Genomic DNA, 24,731 nt, shown 5'->3' on the forward strand with positions numbered 1-24,731 from the left:
TTGTAGACTTCAAAACCGCAATCCGCTCAAAAGTATGCTACATAAAATTATAGTTTGAAAGAAGACACCGCCATCTGCAGTCAATTTAAGTAACTGTAGACAAACATGTTGCTAGCAATCGCACACTAGATGGCGCTGAAATACAATTTAAAATTACACGACTGTTACAAGAAATAAAATACAGAAGTTCTATTTGTTTAAAATTATTTTTTTTTATTTTGAAATACGCAATTAGACAATTTAATGGATTTTGCTAAAATTGGGCGCAAACTGTGTGTTTTGTTTTGAATTTAATTCGCTTGTTTTGCTTTTGATTTATTTAATTTGTATTTTTATATTTACGGTTGAGTATTTATACTTTGCACATATTTGTGGGTATGCCATTTGTAGAGCTTGTCGGTATGTATTTATATGTAGTATGTATATGTGTGTATGTTGAAAAGTTAATTCATAGTTTACATTCATAAAAGTTCAATTACATCAATTTATGGTACTACAAAACTATTGTGGTGTGAGTTTAATTATCATAGTTATATTCGATTTTTGATTTTCGCGTTGTTTTGTTGTTGTTGTTGTGATAGCTACATATTATACGTACGTATTTTATAAGTTATGCTTTAAGACAATTGCGCTAAACTGTCTGTCTGGCTAGAGAGTTGTATGCAATTAAATAACCGAAATATGTAGTTTTTTTTTTTGGAAAGCACTTAACTAAACAAATTGACTTAAACGCAACGAAGAAACTACACAAACTATTCGTACTCGAACTACACACGAACTTAGGCCATACAACAAATCAGTGCTGGGGGCTATCAGCTGTCAACAGTCGAGTGTCGAGTGTCGTGGCTTATTCTAAAAATACTAAAGAATACAATAATTGTGTGCGTGTGTGTGTGTGTGTGTTGGTGACTTGTCAGCAAAACCTAATTGATATAAATATTAAATAACATTTTGGATTCAGAAATTCGCAAAAAAAAACAAAACATAAAATCCCCCAATTGATGTCACAACCAAAACACACCGCAACACAATGCAACACAAGAACTTTGAATGCCACGCCCCCAATAATGTGAACCCATGCAAACCCAGAAAACGTGCCCCAGGGCAGCAATTAGTGCGCAACTCGCACATAGATTACGATTACACAGCGCCCTTGCCACAATCGACGACAACGATGACGATGACGACATTGACCTGTACCTGTATCTGTATCTGTATTTGTATCTGTACCTACTAAACTTGTATCTGAAACTGTAGCTGGACGAGCCTATCACATTGGAACGCGACGGACGAGCAAATACTCGGAGAACTGTTGGCCCTCAACGCCGCCGCCAGTGCTGGCCTCGATGGTGAAGCCGGCGTTCAAGAGACGCGTGAGCACCTGAACCGAATTCAGTTTGCAATAGCCGTTGAGTGGGAAGCGTATGATTTGGCGCCAGTCACCCTGATTCCATGAGACGCCGCTGCGACTCGACTGTGTGGCCTGATTCGCCTCCGGGAAGAGCTCGTCGAGGAGCGCCCGTTCGGCCGATAGCATTATGCGCTCGCCCAGATCCGGTGAGATGTGGAGGGCGACCACCTCATAATTGCACTCTGGCGCACCGCTCGTCCTTGGGCTGGTCTTAATGTGGCGTGCTGGCGGTGTGGGTGGCGCCACCAAATAGTTACCATTGCGTACACGCTCCTTGCGCATACTCTCCAGCTGTTTAATCATTGCTGCCATGGGGCGAAACACAGACACAGACATAGACATAGACAGAGACAATTCGCAAAATTAGCAACAGGTTAGATTGATTGGGGGGAAGTGTGCAGAGACTGAACTTACGCTCCACTTCGTAGTAGCGCGCCTCCTCGAGCAGAAGCTCCAGGTCGGGAAAATCATCGGCAATCAATAGTCTTGAGTTTCTCATAAAGTTGAGGATGTGACGAAACATGCCACCATCGCGATCGATGAAATAATGCTGCTTCAGCGAATCGAGCACAATCGGTATCTGGCCATTGAACAGTTTCGCCAACTTCGATTCGGGATATTTGGTGAGCGTCTCCAGTGAGCTCGTATAAATCGTCCCGCCCACATCGATGTGAACCGGCGCCGTATATCGCGATGCGGCCGCCACACAGGGAATGCCCGAAATGGGCTTGTGGTTGTGCAAATAGGAACTGGCTCCGGCCGAGGCGCCTCCAGGTCCGGCGCCTGCAGCGGCCGCTGCTGCGGCGGCAACGGCTGCAGCTGCCGCCGCTCCGGGCAGACCCAGCGGCGTCACTGAGGAGCTGGCGGGCGGTGTCGGTGTGGGCGATGAGGAGTTTGAGATCGTTGGTGAAACGGTGGGCGAAGCGCTAAGAGTTTTGAATAAAAAACGAAAAAATTTATGTAGGCTAAACAGAAAAAGTCACTCTCGAATTGAGCATACCTGATTTTAATATCGCTGCGAGCATAAATGCGCCCTGTGGAGGATAAATCGCGCGGTTCCAGGCCCTTTGCATCTCTTTCGCGCTCTCGATCCATATCGCATTTTTTCCTAAAAAACAAAAAGCGAGAGAGATTAGTGGAATGCGAGCGCGTCGTTTGTCTGACAAGTTGATGAGCTAATGCCGCAGCGTTATGTAAGTTGCTTTGCTTGCATGAGAACCAATTTGACCAGAGCTCAAATTGACTACAGCTCCATTACATGAAGTCAGTCGAAGGTGGGGAGGAGGGGAAATAGGTGGAGAGCAGCAAACGTGACAAAGCAAATGCCGAAAGAATGCTGCGGGGCATTTGCCTCGCATTTCGTAGTTAAGAGTTTTGGATAGTATAACGCTAAAGTATTTCATATGATTGTGTGGGAATATTTGGTTTTTCATTGCGTTTAACTCACTTATGTGGCGACCCCAACTGCACACACACACACACATACACACACACATTGAAAGAGCGCCTGAAGCGGAAGTTTGCTGCCACGACAAGACAAAATCGCCAAAACCCATGCAGCATGCAGCATGCAACAGACAGGCAATGGTGACGGCAAACGGTGACGGTGACGGTGCGGGGGTGCTCAACTGTTACCCCTCTCCTCGTTGCCTCCTCCTCCACTCGACAACTCGCTGTCGACCGACAAATTGACCGCTGGGCATGCGCCTCGATTTTCACACGAAAATCACGTTGATTTGAGCATCGTTATGGCAACAAACTGCGACTCAGCGACGTGCAACAGAGCAAAGCAGCAAACACACACACACACACACAGAGCTAGGCAGCAACGCAGCATGCATCACGCACGCTAATTATGATATGTCAAGCCCTTGTCCAGCATGACGTATACGCAACGTAAGCGGCCAATGCGAAATTTGACTTGATTGTGGCATCATCGTCGTCATCTTTCATTTGCTTCGCATCATCATCATATCTCTGTATCATTAGCTGTCGTCATGGACAACAAATTAATAAAACTCAATCATCAACCTAGTGGGGGGGGGGTCTCCTTTGTCCCCTTCCCCTGTGTCTCCCTGTTGCCCTTGACAAAAATGTTGTTGATATTTTATTTCGCATTCTAGCTTTGTTTTTTTTTGTATGCGCATTAGGCCACAGAGCAATTGGCAGTTGGCTGCTTGCCAGTTGATGCATGCAGTTGTCTCCCCCACTCCCCAGCTTCCCTCCCCCTTCCCCGTCCCCTTCCCCTTCTCCTTCCTCTGTCCGCTGTACTGACTGCATGTTTGCTAAACAAGTTTACTTTTTAAAATGTTTTAAGCCCTTGGGCCATATGGCTCTGGTAATTACGATTTGATTAACTTTAACTACATGAGCATTCGCAGTCGTATACGTATAGTCGTATTCGTATTCGTATTCACATGCGAGTGTATTCACACATTCACATTTACATTCACATTCACGTATGCTTCACTGTTTTTATGCACGAGACGAAAAAATGCCAAAGAGACGAGAGACTAAATACGTTTGGCAAAATAGGGTTAAAAAAAGAATTGCTAAAGAAAATGACTGCAGGGCAATAAGCGTGAGTGTGTGTGTGTGTGTATGAGTGAGTATAAGTAATATATGTGTGTGTGTTTGTGTAATTATTGCTGTTGTGTTTACAGCTGCGACGTTTTTTTTCTTCGTTTTTATTAATTTACGACAATTATAAAAGCGTAAGCAATGCGCTCAATAAAACATGGCCAATGAATATGGCTTAAATGCAGAAGCAACAACAACTGCAACAACAACAGCAACAAGCGCATATGTGAAGAAGAGCTCGAGGTCTGTGCCACAAAACAATTCAATTTCAATTGCTTTGCGGTCCACTTGAGGCAGCTTGCAAGCAAGCAAGCAAGCAAGCAGGTTGGAGGCTGTGTTGCAGCTACTAGCTTGGTGCACAGGTGCAGCAACCACACACACACACAGAGAGTGAGAGAGAGAGAGAGACATCTATACATATAAGTTAACAGACAAAACATTTCGAAACCCAAACAACAAATCCCACAAGTCCAAAATGCAGACTCAGCGTCTGACCAACTTCCTGCACGCGCCGAGTGCACCTGCAAACATTCCAAGAAGACCCAAGCCAAGTTGCCCAATACATCCGCCACATGCCGGTGCAAGCAATTCCAAGAATAAGAAGCATTGCACCCAATTCACCAACCAAAGCAGCGCTGTCAACGCCGCTGCTGAAACTCGCAGCTTTATATAGGGCTAGCTTTAGAATTAGTCTTTAGTCTCTAATTTGATTTCAATAAAGAACGGTTCCAATCGGAATCTTAATCAAATATATTTTTGTTATTATTTTTAAATAAATAATTAACTGGCGCCCGAGCAGGGACCGGAAAGTTCGCGTATCGATAGTGCAAAACCGTATCTAAGTGCGCCAAAGAACATTTTCGGTCAAATCGCGTTACGATAGAGCAAAACCGTATCTAAGTGCGTGAAAACGAATAGTGCATCGACAGAACAAAACAGTTTCTAAGTGCGCAATTCAAGTTATTATCCCAATAGAGGCTCGTGATAATTAATCACTGGGAAATAACAATCAGCCAATCGGACATTAATTTGACGAAGTGCAACTAAGCCAAAAGGACGTTAATTCGACCAAGTGCGACCAAAGCAATTAAATTTGCAAAACCTTCTCGACTATTAAATTAGTCAGTTGAAGGAACAGTTCAAGCAATCTCGGCAATTAAGTTAGCCAACACAAACCTGTACCAAGCCATTAAATTAGCTAGTGTAACAGGTGAGATTGTGAGAACTGCATCGGTGGACCACATATTCTGCAAGATCCGTTCTCAGAATACTCTCCAGAAGGTATGGATCACGGAGCCCCAGTAGCAGCTGCAAAAAGGAACAACCCCGTCCCATCAGGAAAGGTGGCCACATCATTGCTAATGTAAGTTAGATATAAGAAATTTTACAAAGAAAAGAAAACAAAAACGGAAATAAAAAAACATAAAGCAAAGTGTAAAAATACACAAGACTCCAAGGAGTCCATATAGAATATAGCAAATCGCAAGCAAATAAATAAAACTAAAAGCGAAAAGCAAAATTTTGAAAAAATATATAAGAAAAGAAACAAATTATTGCAAAGTAAACAAGACTCAAAAGAGTCCATAGTAAAAGAGTAAATAACATAAATAAGCGTAAAGCGATAAATCAAACAAAAAGATCACAACGGTGATATAACTTATTCCAACTTTGCGATTCCCAAGGGACCCTCCAAAGTAGAAGGAAAAAACCATCCACTGGTTATAAACTTTAATATAAAACAAAAAAAAACAAAAAAAACAAAAAAATAGCTTTTAAATTTCATCTTATCGCTTATGGCCAATCGTCATAACTTAATTCGACCCCCCATACTAAATCCAGAAGAAATAGAACAAGTGAACGAAGCACAAAGACAACGTTCAATTGAGAGACAAAACAATAGGCATTTAGAACATCAACAAAACAGACCCACAATGAACGAAGATAACAGAGCCGCTCTAACAGCCGCTATAAGCGAAATATTAGCCGAACAATTGCCAATATTAATAAGACAACATACCAATCCTGTAGAAGATTTTCTAAGTCTCCCAGATCATGTTATTGCGCCAGAACATCAAAGAAATTTGACAGATCTTGACAGAGTACCCGACATAGCAAAAGGTTTGCGTGAGTTTAGTGGAAACCCAGAAGAATTTAGCTCATGGAAAAAAGTGTAGAGCGTGTTTTACAAGCATATAACTCATACCAAGGTACGCCCAAATATCATAATATCTTGCACACCATCCGAGACAAGATAACGAAAAGTGCAGACCAAGCTTTAGAAGCATATAAGGTACCGCTTAACTGGGATGCCATGTGCAGATGTCTTTCACTACATTATGCAGATAAACGAGACATAGCAACCCTAGAATATGAAATGACTACATTAGTACAAGGTCCGAATCAATCAGTGGAAGATTTCCACAAAGACGTATACAGACACTTGTCTCTAATTTTAAATAAAACGAGTAGCATGGATATTGACAGAAACGGGGAAGCAATGTTGACAAAATTATACAGAGACAAAGCGCTAGACACTTTCATTCGAGGGCTACAAGGTGACTTGCCTCGGTTATTAGGCATGAAAGAACCAGCAGACTTACCTACCGCACTACATCTCTGCTTAAAATGGAAAATCAAACCTTTAGGTCGAAACATGCCACTTTTAAAGGACATCCGACACATTTTAGAAACAGTAATGGTAAACCCATACCAGCCCCACGGAATGTCATCTTCTCAAACAGACAACCACCACCAATCCCTTTCAGACAACAACAGCCACGACAATACTTACACTACGGACAACTACCACCAACTCCACTACCAAGACAATATTTCCCAAATTCTGGGTATCAACCAATTGCCAACCCACGGCAATACACTGTTGCCACAACCTCTCAACAGGTTGCCCCACCTAGGCCAATGGCCCCGAAACCGCTACCGCGTCCAGAACCAATGGATGTGGATTCCAGCGTTCAAACGAAATTTGTCAACTACATGAACAGACCACGATTCGAAGCTGGGAAAAGACCCCCGGTCCTATACCAGACGGACAGAAACGACAGAGAAACTTTAACATACAGACAAACAACGACGAAATAACAGAACCTTCGACAGAAACTTACGATACCACAACTAACTATGAACAAGCAGTCGCTGAATACGAGACTCACGCAGACGTAGAACAAACAATAGAAGAATACGTAGAACAAGTAGACCAATATGACAACAACTATGAAGATGACACTTGCGAATTTTATGACTACTCTGCACTAAATTTTTAGAGTAAAGAGTTCCTCTCTCCCATACTTTACTTGTAGATTGAGGAACGGCCAAATAATTAGAATTCTCATTGACACTGGATCCAATAGAAATTACATCAAGCCGAAATTTGTAGAAAACCCCACTCCAAATAAAAACCCTTTTCACGCCGTCTCGATAGGAGGTAATACACTGGTAACACACCACAAAAATGCCAACTTGTTCAATATAACAGATGTTGAGGTGAAATTTTTCTTATTAAAAGATCTAGAAACTTTTGATGCTATTTTAGGAAACGACACCTTAAAGGAATTAAGAGCAGAAATAAATCCAAGTAAAACCTAATGGTAATCAGAAACAAGATAAAAATCCCTTTAAAAGAACAAATCTTCGAAGCAGTAAATACAATAGTACCAAGAACAAGCCACCTGTCAGAAACACAGAAAACAAATCTAAACCAACTCTTAAAAAATTTCCAAACCTCTTCGCCAATCCAAATCAAAAACTGACCTACACAACCAAGGTACAAGCAACAATAAGAACATCAACCGACACCCTGTATATTCCAAGTTCTATCAGTATCCAATGTCACTGAAAGATGAAGTGAATAAACAGATAAAAGAACTTTTAGAAGATGGAATAATTCGACCGTCTCGGTCCCCATACAATTCTCCCGTATGGATCGTACCCAAAAAGCTGACGCTTCAGGAAAAAGAAATATCGCGTCGTAATAGACTATCGCAAAATAAACAGAGTAACCATTGCAGACAAATACCCTATTCCTGAGATAGGTGAAGTACTTGCACAGCTAGGCAATAATAGAGTATTTTCGGTTTTAGACCTTAAAAGTGGTTTTCATCAAATCCCTTTGAAACCTTCCGATATAGAAAAGACCGCATTCTCCGTCAATAACGGAAAGTATGAGTTTACACGACTCCCATTTGGTCTCAAAAACGCGCCCGCTATATTTCAGCGAGCTTTGGATGACATACTTCATGAACATATCGGTAAGATATGTTTCATTTACATAGACGATATCATCATATTTAGTAAAGATGATGAATCCCATTACAAGAACTTGGAGTTAATTTTTCGAACTTTACAAGATGCCAACATGAAATGTCAGTTAGATAAATGCGAGTTCATGAAGAATAAAGTCGAATTTCTAGGTTTTGTAATTTCCGATAAAGGCATCGAAACAAATCCAAATAAAGTCGCAGCGATAGCCAACTATCCCTGCCCTAAAACACTAAAAGAGCTGAGATCTTTTCTTGGACTCTCCGGCTACTACCGAAGATTCATACAAAGTTATGCTAAGTTAGCAAAACCCCTTACGTCTCTTTTAAGAGGGGAAGATGGACACGTGTCCAAAAACAGGTCATCAAAAAAACCAATTACTCTTGACTCCGAAGCATTGAAGGCTTTTCAAAAACTACGAAGTTGTCTTATTTCAAAGGAAATAATTCTTCGCTATCCAGATTTTACTAAAGAATTTCACTTGACAACGGACGCGTCTAATTACGCAATAGGAGCAGTCCTATCGCAAGACAACCAACCAATTTCATTCCTATCGAGAACACTAGCAAAAGCAGAAGAAAACTATGCAGCTAACGAAAAGAAATGCTGGCCATCATCTGGTCACTTAAAGCTCTCAAAAATTATTTATATGGGAAAGCAAAAGTCAAAATATTCACCGACCATCAACCCCTTACACATTCCTTGAGCAGTTGGAACGGAAATGCTAGAATTAAAAGATGGAAATCCTACTTAGAAGAATATGACTACGAAATATTCTACAAACCAGGAAAGGAGAACGTCGTAGCTGACGCACTCTCGAGAATATCAACTGATCAAATCAATTCCATAGCCTCAACTCAGCATAGTGCAGAAAGCTCAAGTCACGAACTAATACCCAGTATGGAAGTCCCCATTAATGTTTTCAAGAACCAAATATTTCTTAACAAATCAGATAAATCCGACTACATATTCTCTATACCATTCCCCACGTTCCATCGACACGAAATATACAAAAAGGAATTTAACGATAAAGAATTAGTAGAAACACTTAAAAAATACCTCAACCCTTCGGTTATAAATGGCATCCAAACAACTGAGGATATAATGGGGAAAATACAACTATTATATCCTAAATATTTCAAAAACGTCAAAACCCGATTCTCTCAATCCATGACTGTAGACCTCACCAACGAATCTAGACAAGAGGAGGAAATCCTCAAAATCCACAATAGAGCACACCGCAGTGCCGAAGAAAATAAAATTCAATTAGCAGAAAAATTCTACTTCCCTAAAATGAAACAAAAATAAGCAACATAGTAAGGCAATGCAAAATTTGTAAGGAATCTAAATATGACCGACATCCCCCTAATCCAGAAATAAAAAAAACTCCAATACCAGAATATCCCGGTCACATCATTCACATCGACATTTACTCAACCAAAGGCCATTTAGTTCTTACAGCAATAGATAAATTCTCAAAACTAGCACAGGCACGCATAATCAATTCAAAAGCAATAGAAGACATTCGAACACCACTTAGGGACATTATTTTCTATTATGGAGTTCCTAAGTTCGTTGTAATAGATAATGAGAAATCTCTCAACTCAAGGTCCATAAAATTCATGCTTGAGGATCAGTTAAATATTACAATTTACACTGCGCCACCATATAAGAGTACAGTTAATGGACAAGTAGAAAGGTTCCATTCGACACTTTCCGAAGTAATGAGATGCTTACAGAAAGAAAACCACCATAGAACTTTCGAAGAGCTCCTGGATAGAGCTATATACGAATATAACTACTCTTTCCACTCCACAACCAAAAAGCGACCATTAGAGGTATTCTTTGGAAGGAGAGTCACGACAAACCCAGACCAGTACGAACAGGCCAGACAAGACAATATTGACAAACTTAAGATCGCACAAAATAAAAATTTACAATTCCACAACAAAAGCAGAAACGAAATAATAACTTATGAGCCAGGACAAGAAATATATGTAAAAGTAAACACTCGTTTAGGTTCAAAACTTTCCCCAAGATTTAAGAAAGAATTAGTTAAAGAAGATAAAAATACAAACATTTTAACAGAATCTGGAAGAATCGTACATAAAAGTAACATCAAATCATAATATTCGCAGGGTATTACTATGGACAATAACGGAAGCTACAATGGACATTACAAACTACACGAACGTTCAGACAGTGACCATTCATAGGGACTGGGAAAGTTACAGACATCCTCAACAAAATTAGTACATGTAATAGACCTTAATCAAATCCAGGAAGCACTAGACCTACTTAACAGTCACACTGAAGAGGGCCTAAAGCGTAGTCCGCTATATTCAACAATACATCATGAGTTAATCGCTACCACTAACGCACTCAAAACAATAACAGATTCCCCAAATAAACGAAAATCTAGGTCACTAAATTGGTTAGGTACAGGTTGGAAGTACATAGCAGGTAACCCAGATCATGACGATCTCGTCATGTTAAAGGAAAATATCAATAATCTCATCAGTAATAATAATCAACAGGTTATAGTTAATACACAACTGGAGCAAAGAATTAACAAACTTACGTCCTTATCGAACTCCCTAACTAATTCAATACAAAAAGTAGTTTTCTTAGTAACGAGGTAGCCATTAGCCTTCATAATGAAATCCGATTATTAAAAGATGAAATAGTAAATATCAAATATGCCACTCAGTGGGCCAAATTAAATATAGCAAATACTCTTTTACTAAATGAAAATGAACTAACAGAAATTGGAGAAATATTTAGAAAAGGCAATATGCCACCATTGTCAATCGAAGAGATAATGGAATTTTCCGATATATCAATGCTTCATAATAAAACTACACTTTTGTATATTGTCAAAATTCCTAACCTAGAAGAAATTGAATATCAAAATATTTTATTAAAACCAATAGTAAAAATAACGCAATTGTACACTTAGAAATAAGTCAACTATTTTTGTATAATGATATAGTATATGGCATACCAAAAAATTGTAAAACCTACTTAAACATAAAAGTTTGCGACAAAAAGAATGTTATTGATGTAAGCCAAACACATTGTATTCCGAAACTAGTTAAGGAGAGAGAGCACTGTGCAGTTTCAGCAACGCGGATCACATCCCGGAGATAGAGGAAATCGACAATGGTCTAATTCTCCTCAACAACTTCAACGGCAATTTGGTCTGGAATGGAACCGGAAATCATCTGGAAGGGTCATTTCTAATTCACCTAATCAACGATTCCATGCAAATCAAAGAGCGGCTATTCAACAATATGGAGCCAGTCATTATGCAACCAAAAGTGCCAATCTCACAAATAACAGCCGAAGAAACTGAACGTTTAAGGATTTTATCCCTAGAAGCACTGGAGGCGCTTCATCTCAATAACACCAACAAGCTGCAATACATACAGACGCATTCCATGGTCAACAGCATTACAATGTTAACGCTCTTCGGTGTCATCCTGATAACAGCGTTAGGACTTCACGCTTGCAGTCGGAAGAAGAACACCATTACCCTTCAACTTGGACCAACACCAGCTCCATCAGAAACATTGAAGCCACCACTCCGCAAGCAAGAAGATTTACAGAAAAATCCACTGCCTCAATTCAACAACATCCCATACTTTTGAGAAATAAAAATTGCTTGAGGACAAGCACGAATTAGAGGGGGAAGAGTTAACAGACAAAACATTTCGAAACCCAAACAACAAATCCCACAAGTCCAAAATGCAGACTCAGCGTCTGACCAACTTCCTGCACGCGCCGAGTGCACCTGCAAACATTCCAAGAAGACCCAAGCCAAGTTGCCCAATACATCCGCCACATGCCGGTGCAAGCAATTCCAAGAATAAGAAGCATTGCACCCAATTCACCAACCAAAGCAGCGCTGTCAACGCCGCTGCTGAAACTCGCAGCTTTATATAGGGCTAGCTTTAGAATTAGTCTTTAGTCTCTAATTTGATTTCAATAAAGAACGGTTCCAATCGGAATCTTAATCAAATATATTTTTGTTATTATTTTTAAATAAATAATTAACTTATATGTAGACAAAGTGGGGAACAGTGCTAACGGTATTGTATATAAGTACAAGCACACACTGCAGTTTTGCAACCTATTCTAGTCCAATAGCACCACAGGCGTTATCTTTTCTATGCACTGAGCGAGCCAGCGAATCAAAGACACAGCGAGAGAGAGAGAAAGAGAGAGAGAGAGAGAGACAGAGAGGGGGAGAGTTGCAACGCCTTTGGTTACACTTCAGTTTAGCATGAAATTTTGAAGAGTTGCCGTTGCCAATGCTGTTGCTGTTGTTGTTGCCGTTGTTGCTGTCAGAGCTGAGCCTGAACCTCAGACTCGGTTTCGGACTCGGACTCGGACTCGGTCTCGGACTCCAACCTGGTTGCATGCTACATTTGCAATTCGAGTGGGCGGCAGTTTTATTGTTGTTGTGGCTACCATAATACGCCTACGTCTCTGCTCTCCTCCTCGAATGCCAGTTGAGTCTTCGGTGACTGACATCTTTGGTTTGCCTTTTAATGGCATTGCCATTAACTCGACTTCTCCCACTTTGGCTGCATTGCACATTGCTTGGTTATTCTCCGTTCATTATTGAGTTTCAATTTGCCCGGCGTTTTACACATGTCAGAACGAGAGCGAGAGAGAGACAGTTGTGAGATAGACAAAAAGACAGCTTATTAGTTGGTATTGCTCACAGATTTTGGACAAAACTATCGAGAGTTGCAGCTGCTGCTCTTGCTGTTGCTCCTGCTGTTGCTGTTGCTGCAGTGCCTCGAGGTCACATAATTTTGCTGAGTCCATAGCACAGACAAGAGTAGCCGCTGGCAAGTGCAGCAGCAGCTGGAGAAGCAGGCGAAGGGATTGGGTTTGGGGTTTGGGGTAAGGATTGCCAGTCGAGTCGAGCTCAATCTCAATGCGACACAGCCGCCGCATCAGCCGGAGAGTCCTTGCAACACACATCGCACCCCGCATGAACCCAACAAACCCACACAAAAGCGATAACAAAAGCCAAGAAATGAGCTAAAGTGCACACACACACATACACAGACTCATATACTCATAGATCAACACACAGTTAGTGATACACACCTCAGCAAGAAGGCAGAGGCGGAGGTTGACGACGACGTTGACGTTGACGCTGACTATGTAACCCCTACAAAATGTCCTGCGGCTAGGCAACCTTCCGCACACAAAGGCCAGCCAGACAGTGTGTCCTGAGAGCTGCTCCAGCTACAGCTACAGTACAAAATCCTTCCCCCCTTCCGCCCTGCTCCTTGTGCAATTCGGCGAAAAAGGGCAAAACGCTCGACTTAGCCAGCGGCGATCGTTTGGAATTAGTGCGGAAATCATGGATGGATACGAAACGAAACCAAAACCGAAACCAAACCGAAACCACGTCAAGCTAAGCCAAGCCAAGCCAGAGCCAAGCAGCAGCAGCAGCTCTAGAGAGAGAGAATCATGTGCTGGCAAAGGTGCTTCAGAGATTGGGCGAAGGTCTGAGTTTATGGGGTTGGGGATTGTTCAGTTCCTAGGGCACCTGCTGCATAAGACCGAAAGAGAAAGAGAGAGCGTGTGTATAACTGACTGTCTGTCGCTATGTGTGTGTGTGCCTCCTCATTCATTTATCCTTGCAGCGCTGAAGGCAACAGCAACAACAACAACAACAATAACAAAAGAGCATGAAGCATTGGCAGTAACCACGACACAAGGCGACTCCAAACACGGCGACCGACTCTCGACTCTGGCTCTGACTCTGACTCTAGCTACAGCCTGGCTATAGCTTCAGTTTCTCTGGAGCTGGTGCTGGTCTCTGCTTTCTGGTCGGAGAGTATTGCCCCAAAACAAAACACACACACACATGCTCGAAATGTGGAAGAAAAGTTTGAGTTTTGGTGCGAGGTAAGTTGGGTGTCCGTTTTGGCTTACATACTATTTATACATGCACACACATGTGTGTGTATCTCTTCTCTGTGTATGTGTGTGTGTGTGTGTGCATTTAAAGATATCATACCTAAGTTGCGGCTCCCCGAGGCAACATAAAACAACGCATAAAACAGACACAGAGAGAGAGATGAACACAAAAAAAACAGCAGCAGAAGAAGAAATCAAACCTCCTTCCACTCCACTCCCCTTCGAAAAAAAAAACTCCTTGCATATCCTAAGCCAAACTCCATAGCCAGAAACGAAAGTTTTTCGAGGCAAAACCTTATCTCAATTTTAAAATGCCGCCGGCCGCTCAGCGTTGGCTTCATTTCGCCTCTCTCTACAATTCTGGCGGCTGCAGCGTCGCGCTCTTTAGTTCGCATATGAGCTTATGAAAGGAGGCAGATAACAGGAGGAGAGGGAGGAGGAAGAGCAGGAGGAGGAGGAGGAGGAGCAACTTGCCGCCAAGTTGTGACTGCAACTTATGGCTGCTTTGCAGGCAAATTTATCGCATTGCAACTGGTTGCAATGTGCTTCAATTAGCCAAGTGGCATTTAAAGTGACTTTTGACAGAGCTACAAAAAAAAGTAAGGGAGTGAGGAAGGAAGGGGGAAGGGGTGTAGAGGTGAAGAGGGAAGGCAGTCAAGGGCTGTCCCAACTGAGTTGCGCCAGGGTTGCCAGGTTTGTGTATGTTGGCAAGACAAACAAAAAGTACTCGTATATGCTTCACTGCAAACACACACACATACACCCACTCTCACACACACTCACACAAATCACGCAAATGGCCGCGGGACACTTTAAGAAGAATCCAATGCCTCAAGTGACGAGTGGAAGCAGCGAACTGGCAAACTCAGGGAGTGGCCACAAACAGTTCAACGGGTGGCGGCGACTCCGCAAACTCCGCAACTCGAGCGCAACTGGAGATGGCGGCCAAAATCAAAACGCTGATGAGCAGGCAAATGAAAAAGTTGTGTGTGTGTGTGTGTTGTTTTTTTTACGACTTTTTTGGACGCAGCAGCATAGGCGCACAGCATGTGGCAAAACAGGCAACAGGCAGCAGGACGCACACATGAGAAAAGTTTTGTTGCCGCTGTTGCTGTTCCTACTTCTCCTTCTACTCCTTTTCCTTCTTCTTCGTCCGTTGTCGTCTTCTTCTTGTTAGCCAGCAGCAAAGTTACAAAAGGCCACGAAAAACTGAACGTTGGCAGCGACGTCAGCAGCGGCGCAACTGTTGCAAGGAGTCGCCGGCGCATATGGGAAATCAGTCGCAAGTCCTATGAAAATTGGCTAGCAAAAGTTGCAGAGTGTGTATGTGTGTGTGTGTGCCAAATTGTACAAATATATGCGCTATATATGTATATGTATATGTATGCACAAACACACACACATGTATGAGAGTGTGTGTGTGGCAAAAGTTGAGTTGGAGTCGAGTCGAGTCGAGTGTAGCAGATATTAAAACGCTGCAAGGCTTTCAAAAATAAACTTTGAAAAATTTATTAGAAAATATTAAATAAAAACGACGATTGCGCTGCATATGCCAAAAGCTGGATAGCATGAATGGCTCTGCAAGATGGAATACGAATATATATACATACGTATGTTATATATGTATGTGTATGTTTGTAGTGAGTTGTTCTAGGTACGAGTGAAGCACTCATTTTGCTGGATAACTGAATTCCTTAGGCTGACTGCTACGTTGCAGAGTAAACATTACACACACACACACACAAACACACACACACACATATATATGGAGTGTATATCTTTCAGCCAAATGTTTTTATTGCTAAATCCTCAAAAATTGAATTGCAAGTCAAGCTGAGCTGCACATTCCAAAAATTGCGCATACGCCATGTATTTCGCATGCATACAACAATTATCTGCTTAAATTCAATTCAATAATGGAGCAAAATCGTTTGGGATGAGTCTCCTTTTTCGGTTCAATGGATCAATCAAAGAGTCCAAGTGCACATAATAATTGCAGTTGCAATTGGCTGTTCGTTGCATGTGCAGCCATTCAAGTGGCAAATACTACTTGCAACGCGCTTCCTGCAACTGGCAAACTGGCTGCCAATACACATTTCCTAATTGGCGCAATTTGCGTGTGCATATTGCAATAACAGCATGAACAGCAGCAACAATGAACAGCATTTGCAACACAAAGCGATTCGACAGCCAAGTGCAACAATTGCTGGCGCAGTTGCAGGTGCAGGTGCTGTGGCAGCAACAGCCGTAGTAAAAGCAAAAGCAAGACCAAGTGCCACTTGCACCCTGTATTGAAATGAATGCAGAAGGTATATTGCGTTTTTACTTCAAAGGAAATTAATTATTTACTTATTTACTTTTGTTTTATGTGTTTTCTTCTGAAATCAATTTGCATCATACTATACAATTATTTATCAATTTCGATTCAATTCTCATCTCTCTATACAATTATCACTTAATATTCTTAAGTTAATTTGGTTGTCTCGAAAGGAAATTCATTTTATAATTTTTGCAAGAAATCGGTATACCAAATATAGCTTTCGGTTTCTTTTAGTATTTACGCGATCTATTTTTACAATATTTGTAGAATATGGTTTCACTGAAAATGGGTAGCAAATATGCTTTCTCACTACTTCAAAAATAATATAATTATAAATAAATAATGAATAAAGCTGAAAATTTTCTTCTTCAAGTTAAAAAAAATATATATATGCAGTTGCCAAATTAAAAAAAAACACACTTTTTATTTTTCCTTTTTTGTGGATTAACTGACCAACAACTTCAAATAATGTTTACAGTAATTGCAAAATCTTTTTTTATACCTTAACTTTTAATACCGCAAGTCGACGAAAATCAAATAAAAAGCGTAATTTGCTCGTTTTTACAAATAATATTTACTACAGTATTTAAGAGTTCTTAAAATTTGGCTCCGATCAGAAAAAATGGTTGAAGTTATTTAAGAAGTAATTTTGTTTGGAAAAAAACGCCTACAACAATCGTGTCTTAGATGCTTTGGGTGACACGTTGGTATATTTTGTACTCTATGATATTTCTTGAACTATAGTACATATACAGGACCCTTTTTTTTAGATGAAGAATTTTTGAAAATGATACTATTTTTAATTTTGAACATAATATTATTTAATTTTAATGAAAGTTTTTTTTGTACAAATTTACCATTAAGTTTATGTTAAGTCTCTTTATATGTTTGAATATTGTCAGCAATAAAATGATGTTTTTGGTATGAAAAATAAAGAGTTTATTTAACTCGCTTGTACCCAAAAGTGTCTTAAGGCATTTAAAATATAATTGGTATTATCTGAAAAACGAAAGGTTTTTAAGTCATTTGAATTATAGTTATCAGTTGGTAATAAACAAATATTAAATACAATATGATAATGGCCAGCTAACAAATATAATTCAATAGAAATGCCTTTCATTTATTTGGCAATACAAATTATATGAGGATTGCCTCAAGAAAACTCTGAAAATGCAGAGATTAATAAAAATATCAATGCATTGAAATAATTTTGTGTATCAATATAAATAATAGTTAAATTGGAAATCGTTTCGTAAACTTACTAAAATGTGAACTTATTCGCTATGCAATATGTTGACCAAGTTTTTACAAACATTGTGAACAAACTCACAGAATTTACTTCTTTGACTTGACTCAGAATTAGGAATTATATTTTAATAATAAGAAGAAATTAATTTAACTTCTTGGTGAGCTATTTTATATTTTTAATAATACTACACAAATTAAATAAGATACAAATTTGCTCAAGAGAAGTAATCTCGAATGTGGAAACTTGTAGTCTATCAAAGGGTTTTGCATGCCGCCTTCGTAATTTCAATTGCTGCCAATGTTGATGCTGGTAATGATGCCGAATTGCGGGTTAATTAACACACAGCGCGTTAAGCGCTTTTGTCTGTAGCAGCAAGTGCTCTGAATGGGCTTTCAAATGCACACGCAGTTGCACTTGCCCTTTGCCCTCCCTCTCACTCACTCCCCCGCACACTCAGAGTCTGCCACATTCGCAATTGTAATCGCAATCGCAATCCCATTCACATTTTCCGTTCGACTGCGACTAGAAAAGCCTTTGACTATTGGAGTGTAATTGAAATCACTTGCGACTGCCAAATGCAAATGTATTTTAAATGCACAAATTGCCAATTGGAAACAAATTAGAGGCGCTAACAGGAGGCAGGCAACATCAGCAGGCAGCAAGCAGCAGGCAGCAGGCAGCACGTGTGGCAGCCACACGTTGCGTTGGTGCCACAAACAAACAAAGCAAAAGCAAAACAAACGACTTTGACTTTGTGCTCGACTCCGCCTTCGCAGAGTAAAACCAGTTGCTTGCCACAGATAGAGGCACGACGGGAGAGTGACAGGAAGAGCATGAGAGGGGGTGAAAGCTGTTGGTAGCAGTTATCGCTGTGTCGCGACTGCTGAAGGTCGCTACAAACGCCTCCATCGCGTCTGCTGGCTGGCTGGCTGCCTCTTGACTGCTTTTGTTTTGGCTTATTTGAATGCGATTTTGGGTTTTGGCCAGCGACAATACACTTTGAACTTTGTTGGTCTCGACGACTTTGAAATGTTCGTCGATTCGTTGAAAGAGCACAACAAATGTGGCTCACTCTTGTTGTAATTGTTGTTAGCTGTGTGTTAGCTGCGTTGCTTCGCTGTATGTGGGTTCTAGGCCTGCAGGCAATTTTGGCGTTGGATATCGCTAAGTTGAGAGAGCGCCACAGAGAGAAAAGACAGAGAGAGAGAGAGGAGGAGAACCACAATCACAATCACAACAACAGCAACCGGTCAATCGCCTCCCCCTTTTTGGCCTTCGCCAACGTATTTTATAGCCTTAAAGGTAGAACAAAAAAACAAAAATAATGCGGACCCCTCTCGACTTAGTTGGCCGCCTCCTTTTGCCATTGCACACACACACACACACACACACAACACACATAACTCAGCTGCGGGCCAAGTTTGTCCAAAAAGGCTCGAGGCATGATACAATTTTTATTTTTTCTTCCTTCTCTCTCTCTCTCTCTGTCTCTCTTGTTCGCTCTCTGTGTGTGTTTTGTTCTTCGTACTTTTGTTTATTTCTCCTTTGGTGCGGGCTGGGCCGAAGCAGCAGCACTTGAGGCGCATCAAATTTTAAACAGTCTGCGTTTATGGCACACAATTTTCGGACTCCAACATGGACTACGACTTGGACTTGGACTTGGAGTTGGCATGTGCATGTGGCAGATGTGGCAGATGTGGGAGAGACGAAAATCAGTTGACCCCCAGGCGCTTTTGGCCCAAGCCAACACCAATACCAGAAACAACATAAGAGCAATGGGCAACATGGGGCAACAAAAAAAAAATGAAAGAGGTTGTTTCTCTGTGGCATGCAACTCTCTGTCTGAATCGGGCAAACTGAGGTCTTTCTTCAATCGGTTATGTGCTTGAAATTCGTTTATTACGAAATCTTTTTCTAACTAATTTATTGAGTGAGTGATTTTGGTTTTCTTTTTTTTTGTTGTTGTTGGGTATTTTGTTTGTTTACTCACCGTTTGGGGCAGGAGGACTCCACCGTCAATGGTGATCGTTGATCCAATGCAACAAATGGAGTTCTAGAAAGGCAAGCACACAATCAAATATTAACAACGATTACAAGCTACATCAAATCAATTAATTTATATCGAAATAAATGTTAAATACAATTAAAACTCTTTTTTATAAAATAAGCTTCAAGTTGACTTTCTTCTCATCTATAATTTTTGTTGCTCTGATCATTACTTAATGACTTCAAGGCGCCCGCATTAAATGGCACACATTTAAAGAAATAAATTTTGACTGGCACTTTTACGACTTTCTAAAAAATGTGAACAAAAAGAATTGTAATTTATGTTGAAAAATTGAGGCTAACACATATTCGAAATCAAAATAAACTGTTGCATCTTAAGGATGCAACACACACAAACATTTGGATAGAAGAGTGTGTGAGAGTAACAGCAATTGTAACTGAAAGAATCACACACAGACACACACACATACACACACACACAGACAGAATCACACACATACAATGCAAATGGAACTCACAAAAAAGTCGGTATATTTAGGAAATGCACTTTAACTATTTTATGTCAAACAGCGCGCGCAGATAACAAATTTATAACGTTTAATGTTGTTTTGGTTGATTTTGTTTGATGTGCCTTGATTTTTGGTGGCTTCTTAGATTCTTGGCATTGAACTTCCGTTTCCGATGTGAATTCTAGAGTATCTTAAGATGATGAACGCATTGCTAGTTAATTGCAAATGGCGCCTCAAACACGAACGCACCACATGTCACTTCAAAATGTTTACTTCCGTTTCCGGTTGTTGTCGCGCCCGCCGTTTGTTGCCTACTAATCTCACAAGCGCCTCTCAATTGTGCTTTTACCTGACTTGCATTCGCGCCGATTGTTCGCTGTGAACTGAAACTGTGTACGCCAACCAACTGGTTTTTACTCATGCTCAAACTTGTTGGCAACCAGCCGCAACGAACGCAACGCTTCAGGCTCCACAGCGCACACTGCAAAAGGATCTGTATCGAACAGCCACAGGCCAATAGCATTTGGCATGGAAATGGCGAAGAAGAAACGCAAATGAAATGGGCGAAAATATACGTATTTTATACTGAATATATTTCTAAATTGAATGGGAGAATTTTGCTGATTAATTATGATTTATTAGGAGTTAAATCGAGCCACTTTCAAATGTAAACAAATAGGCTTATTATTAGAACGTTTGAATGCCGAACAAGTTCGTGTTGTGTGTTGCGGTTGCGAGAGACGAGTTGCGTGTTGTGTTCGAGGCACGAGGTTCGACTTTGGCTGTGTTTGATGTTTGATGTCTTCAGCAAATGGCGACCTTGGAGAGAGCAGCAGGAGAGCGAGCACAAGTGGCTACAACAACGATTGTTTAGTTGCTGCTGACTTTCCCACCATATGACTGCCACCTTGCCTCGGTGTGACTGTCTGTGCATGTGTGTGTGTGAGAGAGTTCTGTGTATGTTTGCGTGTGAACGTTTAATAGTCTATTTCCGGTTTAAGTGCTGTTGCACTGTTACGGTTGCTGTTCGCTGCTGTTGCTGTTGCTGCTGCTGCTGCGACGACGATTGCAGTTGTTGTTTGCCACACTAAGCTGCTGCAATTAACTTTGTAACTGGACTGTCGTGTTGCGTGTGAAATGGCGACAGTTCTGATGGGTAATCAATGCATTGGCAAACACACACACACATATGTATGTATGTACATTTTACTAATGAGCTTTTCACAGCGCCTAAGTGTGAGTGTGTTTGTGCTGTAAGTGCCAAAGTCAGTTGCAGACTTGAGCTTCAGTTCCGTTTGTATTTTTGCCTTATGCATGCGCGACTCTCTCTCTCACTCTTTCTCTTGCTATCTCGCTCTCTCTCTCTCTCTCTTCCTTACTCCCCTGCGGATGTATGTGCGTTTGTCTGTGTGTGTATGTGTGTTTGTGTTAATGACAAAGCATAGAACGCTGCTGTAGCCGCCGGGAGGCTCAAACGAAATGAAACTTTGTGCGAATAGGCAAACGGCAACCGGCAGCAACAGCAACGGCAACAGCAACAGCAGCGCCATCGTCGCAGAGACTTTGACGCGTTGGCAAAAGAAGCAGCAGCAACGTCGCTGGCAACAATGCCCCAGGCGAACCAGTTCCAGTTCCAGACGACGACGACGACGATGACGACGCTGACGACGTCGTCGTATTCGTCGGGCAGCTGAAATATTTCGTAGTTGCCCTCAGGCGATGCAAAGAAAAACTTGTGATAAATACGCCGCAAGGCCTGTTTCAAAAACAGCATGTGAGAGAGAACGAGAGCGAAATAGAGAGAGAGAGAGAGAGAGAACGTGGAGTAAAGCAAAGCCTGCAGTTAGGCAGCTGTAATTAAAATGAGTGCCAACTTTTTGCTCCCTTCCCCCTTCCCCTCCGCCTCCACAGAGAGCAGCACCTCAAACACAATCCTTTTCAATCCAAGCTCCATACGCCCCCCTTGTCACTAGTTGACGCTGCCACGCCCCCGCACCGCACTCAGCTGGTCCACAACCCTTCCAGCAGCAGCAGCAGCCGACACGCATTTATGTCACATCATTTTTCATTGGCAATTGTTACCGAGCTGCAATTGGGCCGCAGGCGAAATTAATTTTGTACATACTTCATATTATTGCGCTATTTGCATACAAGTGGCCATTGTTGCCAGTTGCCAGTTGCAAGTTGCCAGTTGCCATTTACCAGCAACTACTAGCTGCATGTGCCTCACATATGCATACATGCATACATACGTATGTGTGGGTACGATTCCAATGATTGTTCACTGCCCAGTGACATTTCAATTTTTCATATTTTATCAGAGCAATGCTGAGCGTCGAGCGCCAACCAACATCGAGCGACTAGCGCCAACGATGATGATGACGACGACGACGCCGACGACGATGCCAGTGGAAATTGTTGCAATTTTATCGCTCATTTCACTCAATGTGCCCTACAGAATGAGTGCTGGAGTCAAAGCAGGACATAGGCGGACAGCACAGTGGTCCACTTATTGTGATACCCTGTAGCAAAAATAAACTAAAAACGTGCTCAAATCACCATAAAAATTTCAGTAAAAATTGTAATTGAAGAATTCAGTTAAAAGAATGTGCAAACCAGAATATAATATATATTTTTCATAAAATTTTTCATCCCGATTTCAGCCAGTTTTTATATCTGTTTCTGTTCTGAAGAATCTCAAATCAAGATTACTTAATATAAAACAACAGAACTGTTGCAAATGGGACCATATTATAAGTATCATAATTAGCATAACAAACGTGACCGTATTTAGTTTTCAATATCCTTTGTTATATGTTCACACTTGATCTAATCTGTCTTTTTTGTCTGTACTTTTGGCAAAAAATATATATATTGATAACTAAATTGAAGTTGTGCACTTTATTTGGAAACGAATACTGACAATCAAATTTTAAAATCTGATTAAAAGTTTTAAAATCATTGTACATTGGCCACTATGGAATTTCAATCAAATTAATCATACTTAAGAGTCAACACAGAACGACAGATTCGCCTTTTTAAATGTAGAAAGTATACTTTAAAAAATGCACATATTCACTTTCCATTTTTATTTAAAAATTCATATATTCACTTTCCGTTTATATTCGAACTGAATCCAGGAGTAAGAACCACACGCACAATTAAAATTGCGACTTCTGCGCTAACGGCTCAACAGATAATTTTAAAAGAATGGAATTACAGGATTCTCTTTGCCAAGTTTAAAAAGTCGTGTCTTAAACAAAAAAAACCAAAAACATAAAATTAAGTGCTTTTTGATTTTAAAACACAATTTCTTTTTATCTCAAAACGATAATTGAAAATCGTTAGCTTGATTTAAGAATTATGTAATCTAAATTCTTAATTTAAAGATCGATAAGTTTCCAAGTACTTCTTTTTTTCTACTTTCCTTTTTTCCTATTTTCCTACTTTTCCTACTTTTCCTTATTCTTCTAATTCTTGTTCATCTCTTTTTCTTCATCTTCTTGTTCTTGTCCTTTATTCTTTTTCATTTTCCTCATCCTCTTCTTTTACTTGTTTTTATATTGTAATACGTTCTCTCTGTAAAAGTACTGCTTAGCGTAATCCTGGTCGAAATTAAATGCTAGGATAACTCATAGTTGATCAGTTCACTGTGCGCTCGCATTTATTACTTCTTTCGGATATGGTTTTGGGTTTCGGGCGCAGCTTTACACACATATGTATGAATGTTATGTTCATATGTATGTATGTAGAGAGCGGGCTTTCATTTTTTGTGCTGCGATGACGTCGCTTTGGGTTTTGCCATTTTAAATATTTTTTTAATCACAAGCTCACGCACACACAGCGAGAGCAAGAGAAATGAAGAGCATCGGGTGGAGAGGGTGAGTGGTGGATAAGGGGTAGGGGAGGGGGGGTAGCGAGCTCATACATATGGCAATACCAATATTTCAAGCCAATTTGCTGCAGTTAGCCGCCAGCAACTGGCAACAAAATAATTCGACAAAATGTGCGCGGCGCGCTTTATGCTTTATTGTTTGGAACGCTGCAGGCAGGTAGGCGGGCAGCATGGGAGGGACGGACGGAGGGAGAGTGGGAGGGGGAGGGGTAGATCAGAGGAAACACCAAAAACTGGGCAGTAGGTGGGCGTATGTGTGTGTGCGAGAGTGTGTGTGTGAACTCACAAGTCTACAAAATCAGCGTCGACAGCCAGAGATGAATTGCTCTTTGTCTCTCTCTCTCTCTCTCTCTCTCTCTCTCTCTCTCTCTCTCTCTCTCTCTCTCTTGTAGTAATAATTGTTGATGTGTGTATTTTAAAGTCTTACTGCAATCTACATGCAACACTCCACTTGCAACTGCAGCCACACCCACACCCACACACACCCACACATTTGCAGCAAATGCATATTTATTCAAGTAGTTTTTTCCCCCCGTTTG

General features: G+C 40.9%; 1 protein-coding gene across 2 annotated transcripts; it reads right to left on the reverse strand.

Moving 5' to 3' along the window:
• Positions 1-203: 203 nt before the first annotated feature.
• On the reverse strand, positions 204-20,680 carry LOC133843592 (BTB/POZ domain-containing protein Tiwaz). Of its 2 annotated transcripts, none has more exons than XM_062277212.1 (5): positions 20,647-20,678; positions 19,772-19,834; positions 2,412-2,519; positions 1,826-2,337; positions 204-1,716 (listed from the first exon to the last, which is right to left on the reverse strand). In XM_062277212.1, exons 1-5 carry the CDS (start codon positions 20,655-20,657, stop codon positions 1,271-1,273), a joined length of 1,140 nt encoding a protein of 379 aa, XP_062133196.1. In that variant the 5' UTR covers positions 20,658-20,678; the 3' UTR covers positions 204-1,270. The 2 variants fall into 2 exon arrangements, with proteins under 2 accessions (XP_062133196.1, XP_062133197.1); XM_062277213.1 differs by having other exon boundaries at positions 205-1,716; positions 20,307-20,680.
• Between the last annotated feature and the right edge of the window lie 4,051 nt (positions 20,681-24,731).

This window comes from Drosophila sulfurigaster, chromosome 3 (genome assembly GCF_023558435.1).
Source record: "Drosophila sulfurigaster albostrigata strain 15112-1811.04 chromosome 3, ASM2355843v2, whole genome shotgun sequence".
In the NCBI taxonomy this organism is placed as follows: Eukaryota; Metazoa; Arthropoda; class Insecta; order Diptera; family Drosophilidae; genus Drosophila; species Drosophila sulfurigaster.

What these genes read in the sequence shown, in the direction of transcription:
- LOC133843592 (XM_062277212.1), bottom strand. An exon ending in GAGTCCTCCTGCCCCAAACG is followed by an intron (nt 2,520 to 19,771) that starts GTGAGTAAACAA and finishes TTTGTTTTTTAG; the next exon opens with GAAAAAATGCGATATGGATC. An exon ending in GCGCTACTACGAAGTGGAGC is followed by an intron (nt 1,717 to 1,825) that starts GTAAGTTCAGTC and finishes GCCCCATGGCAG; the next exon opens with CAATGATTAAACAGCTGGAG.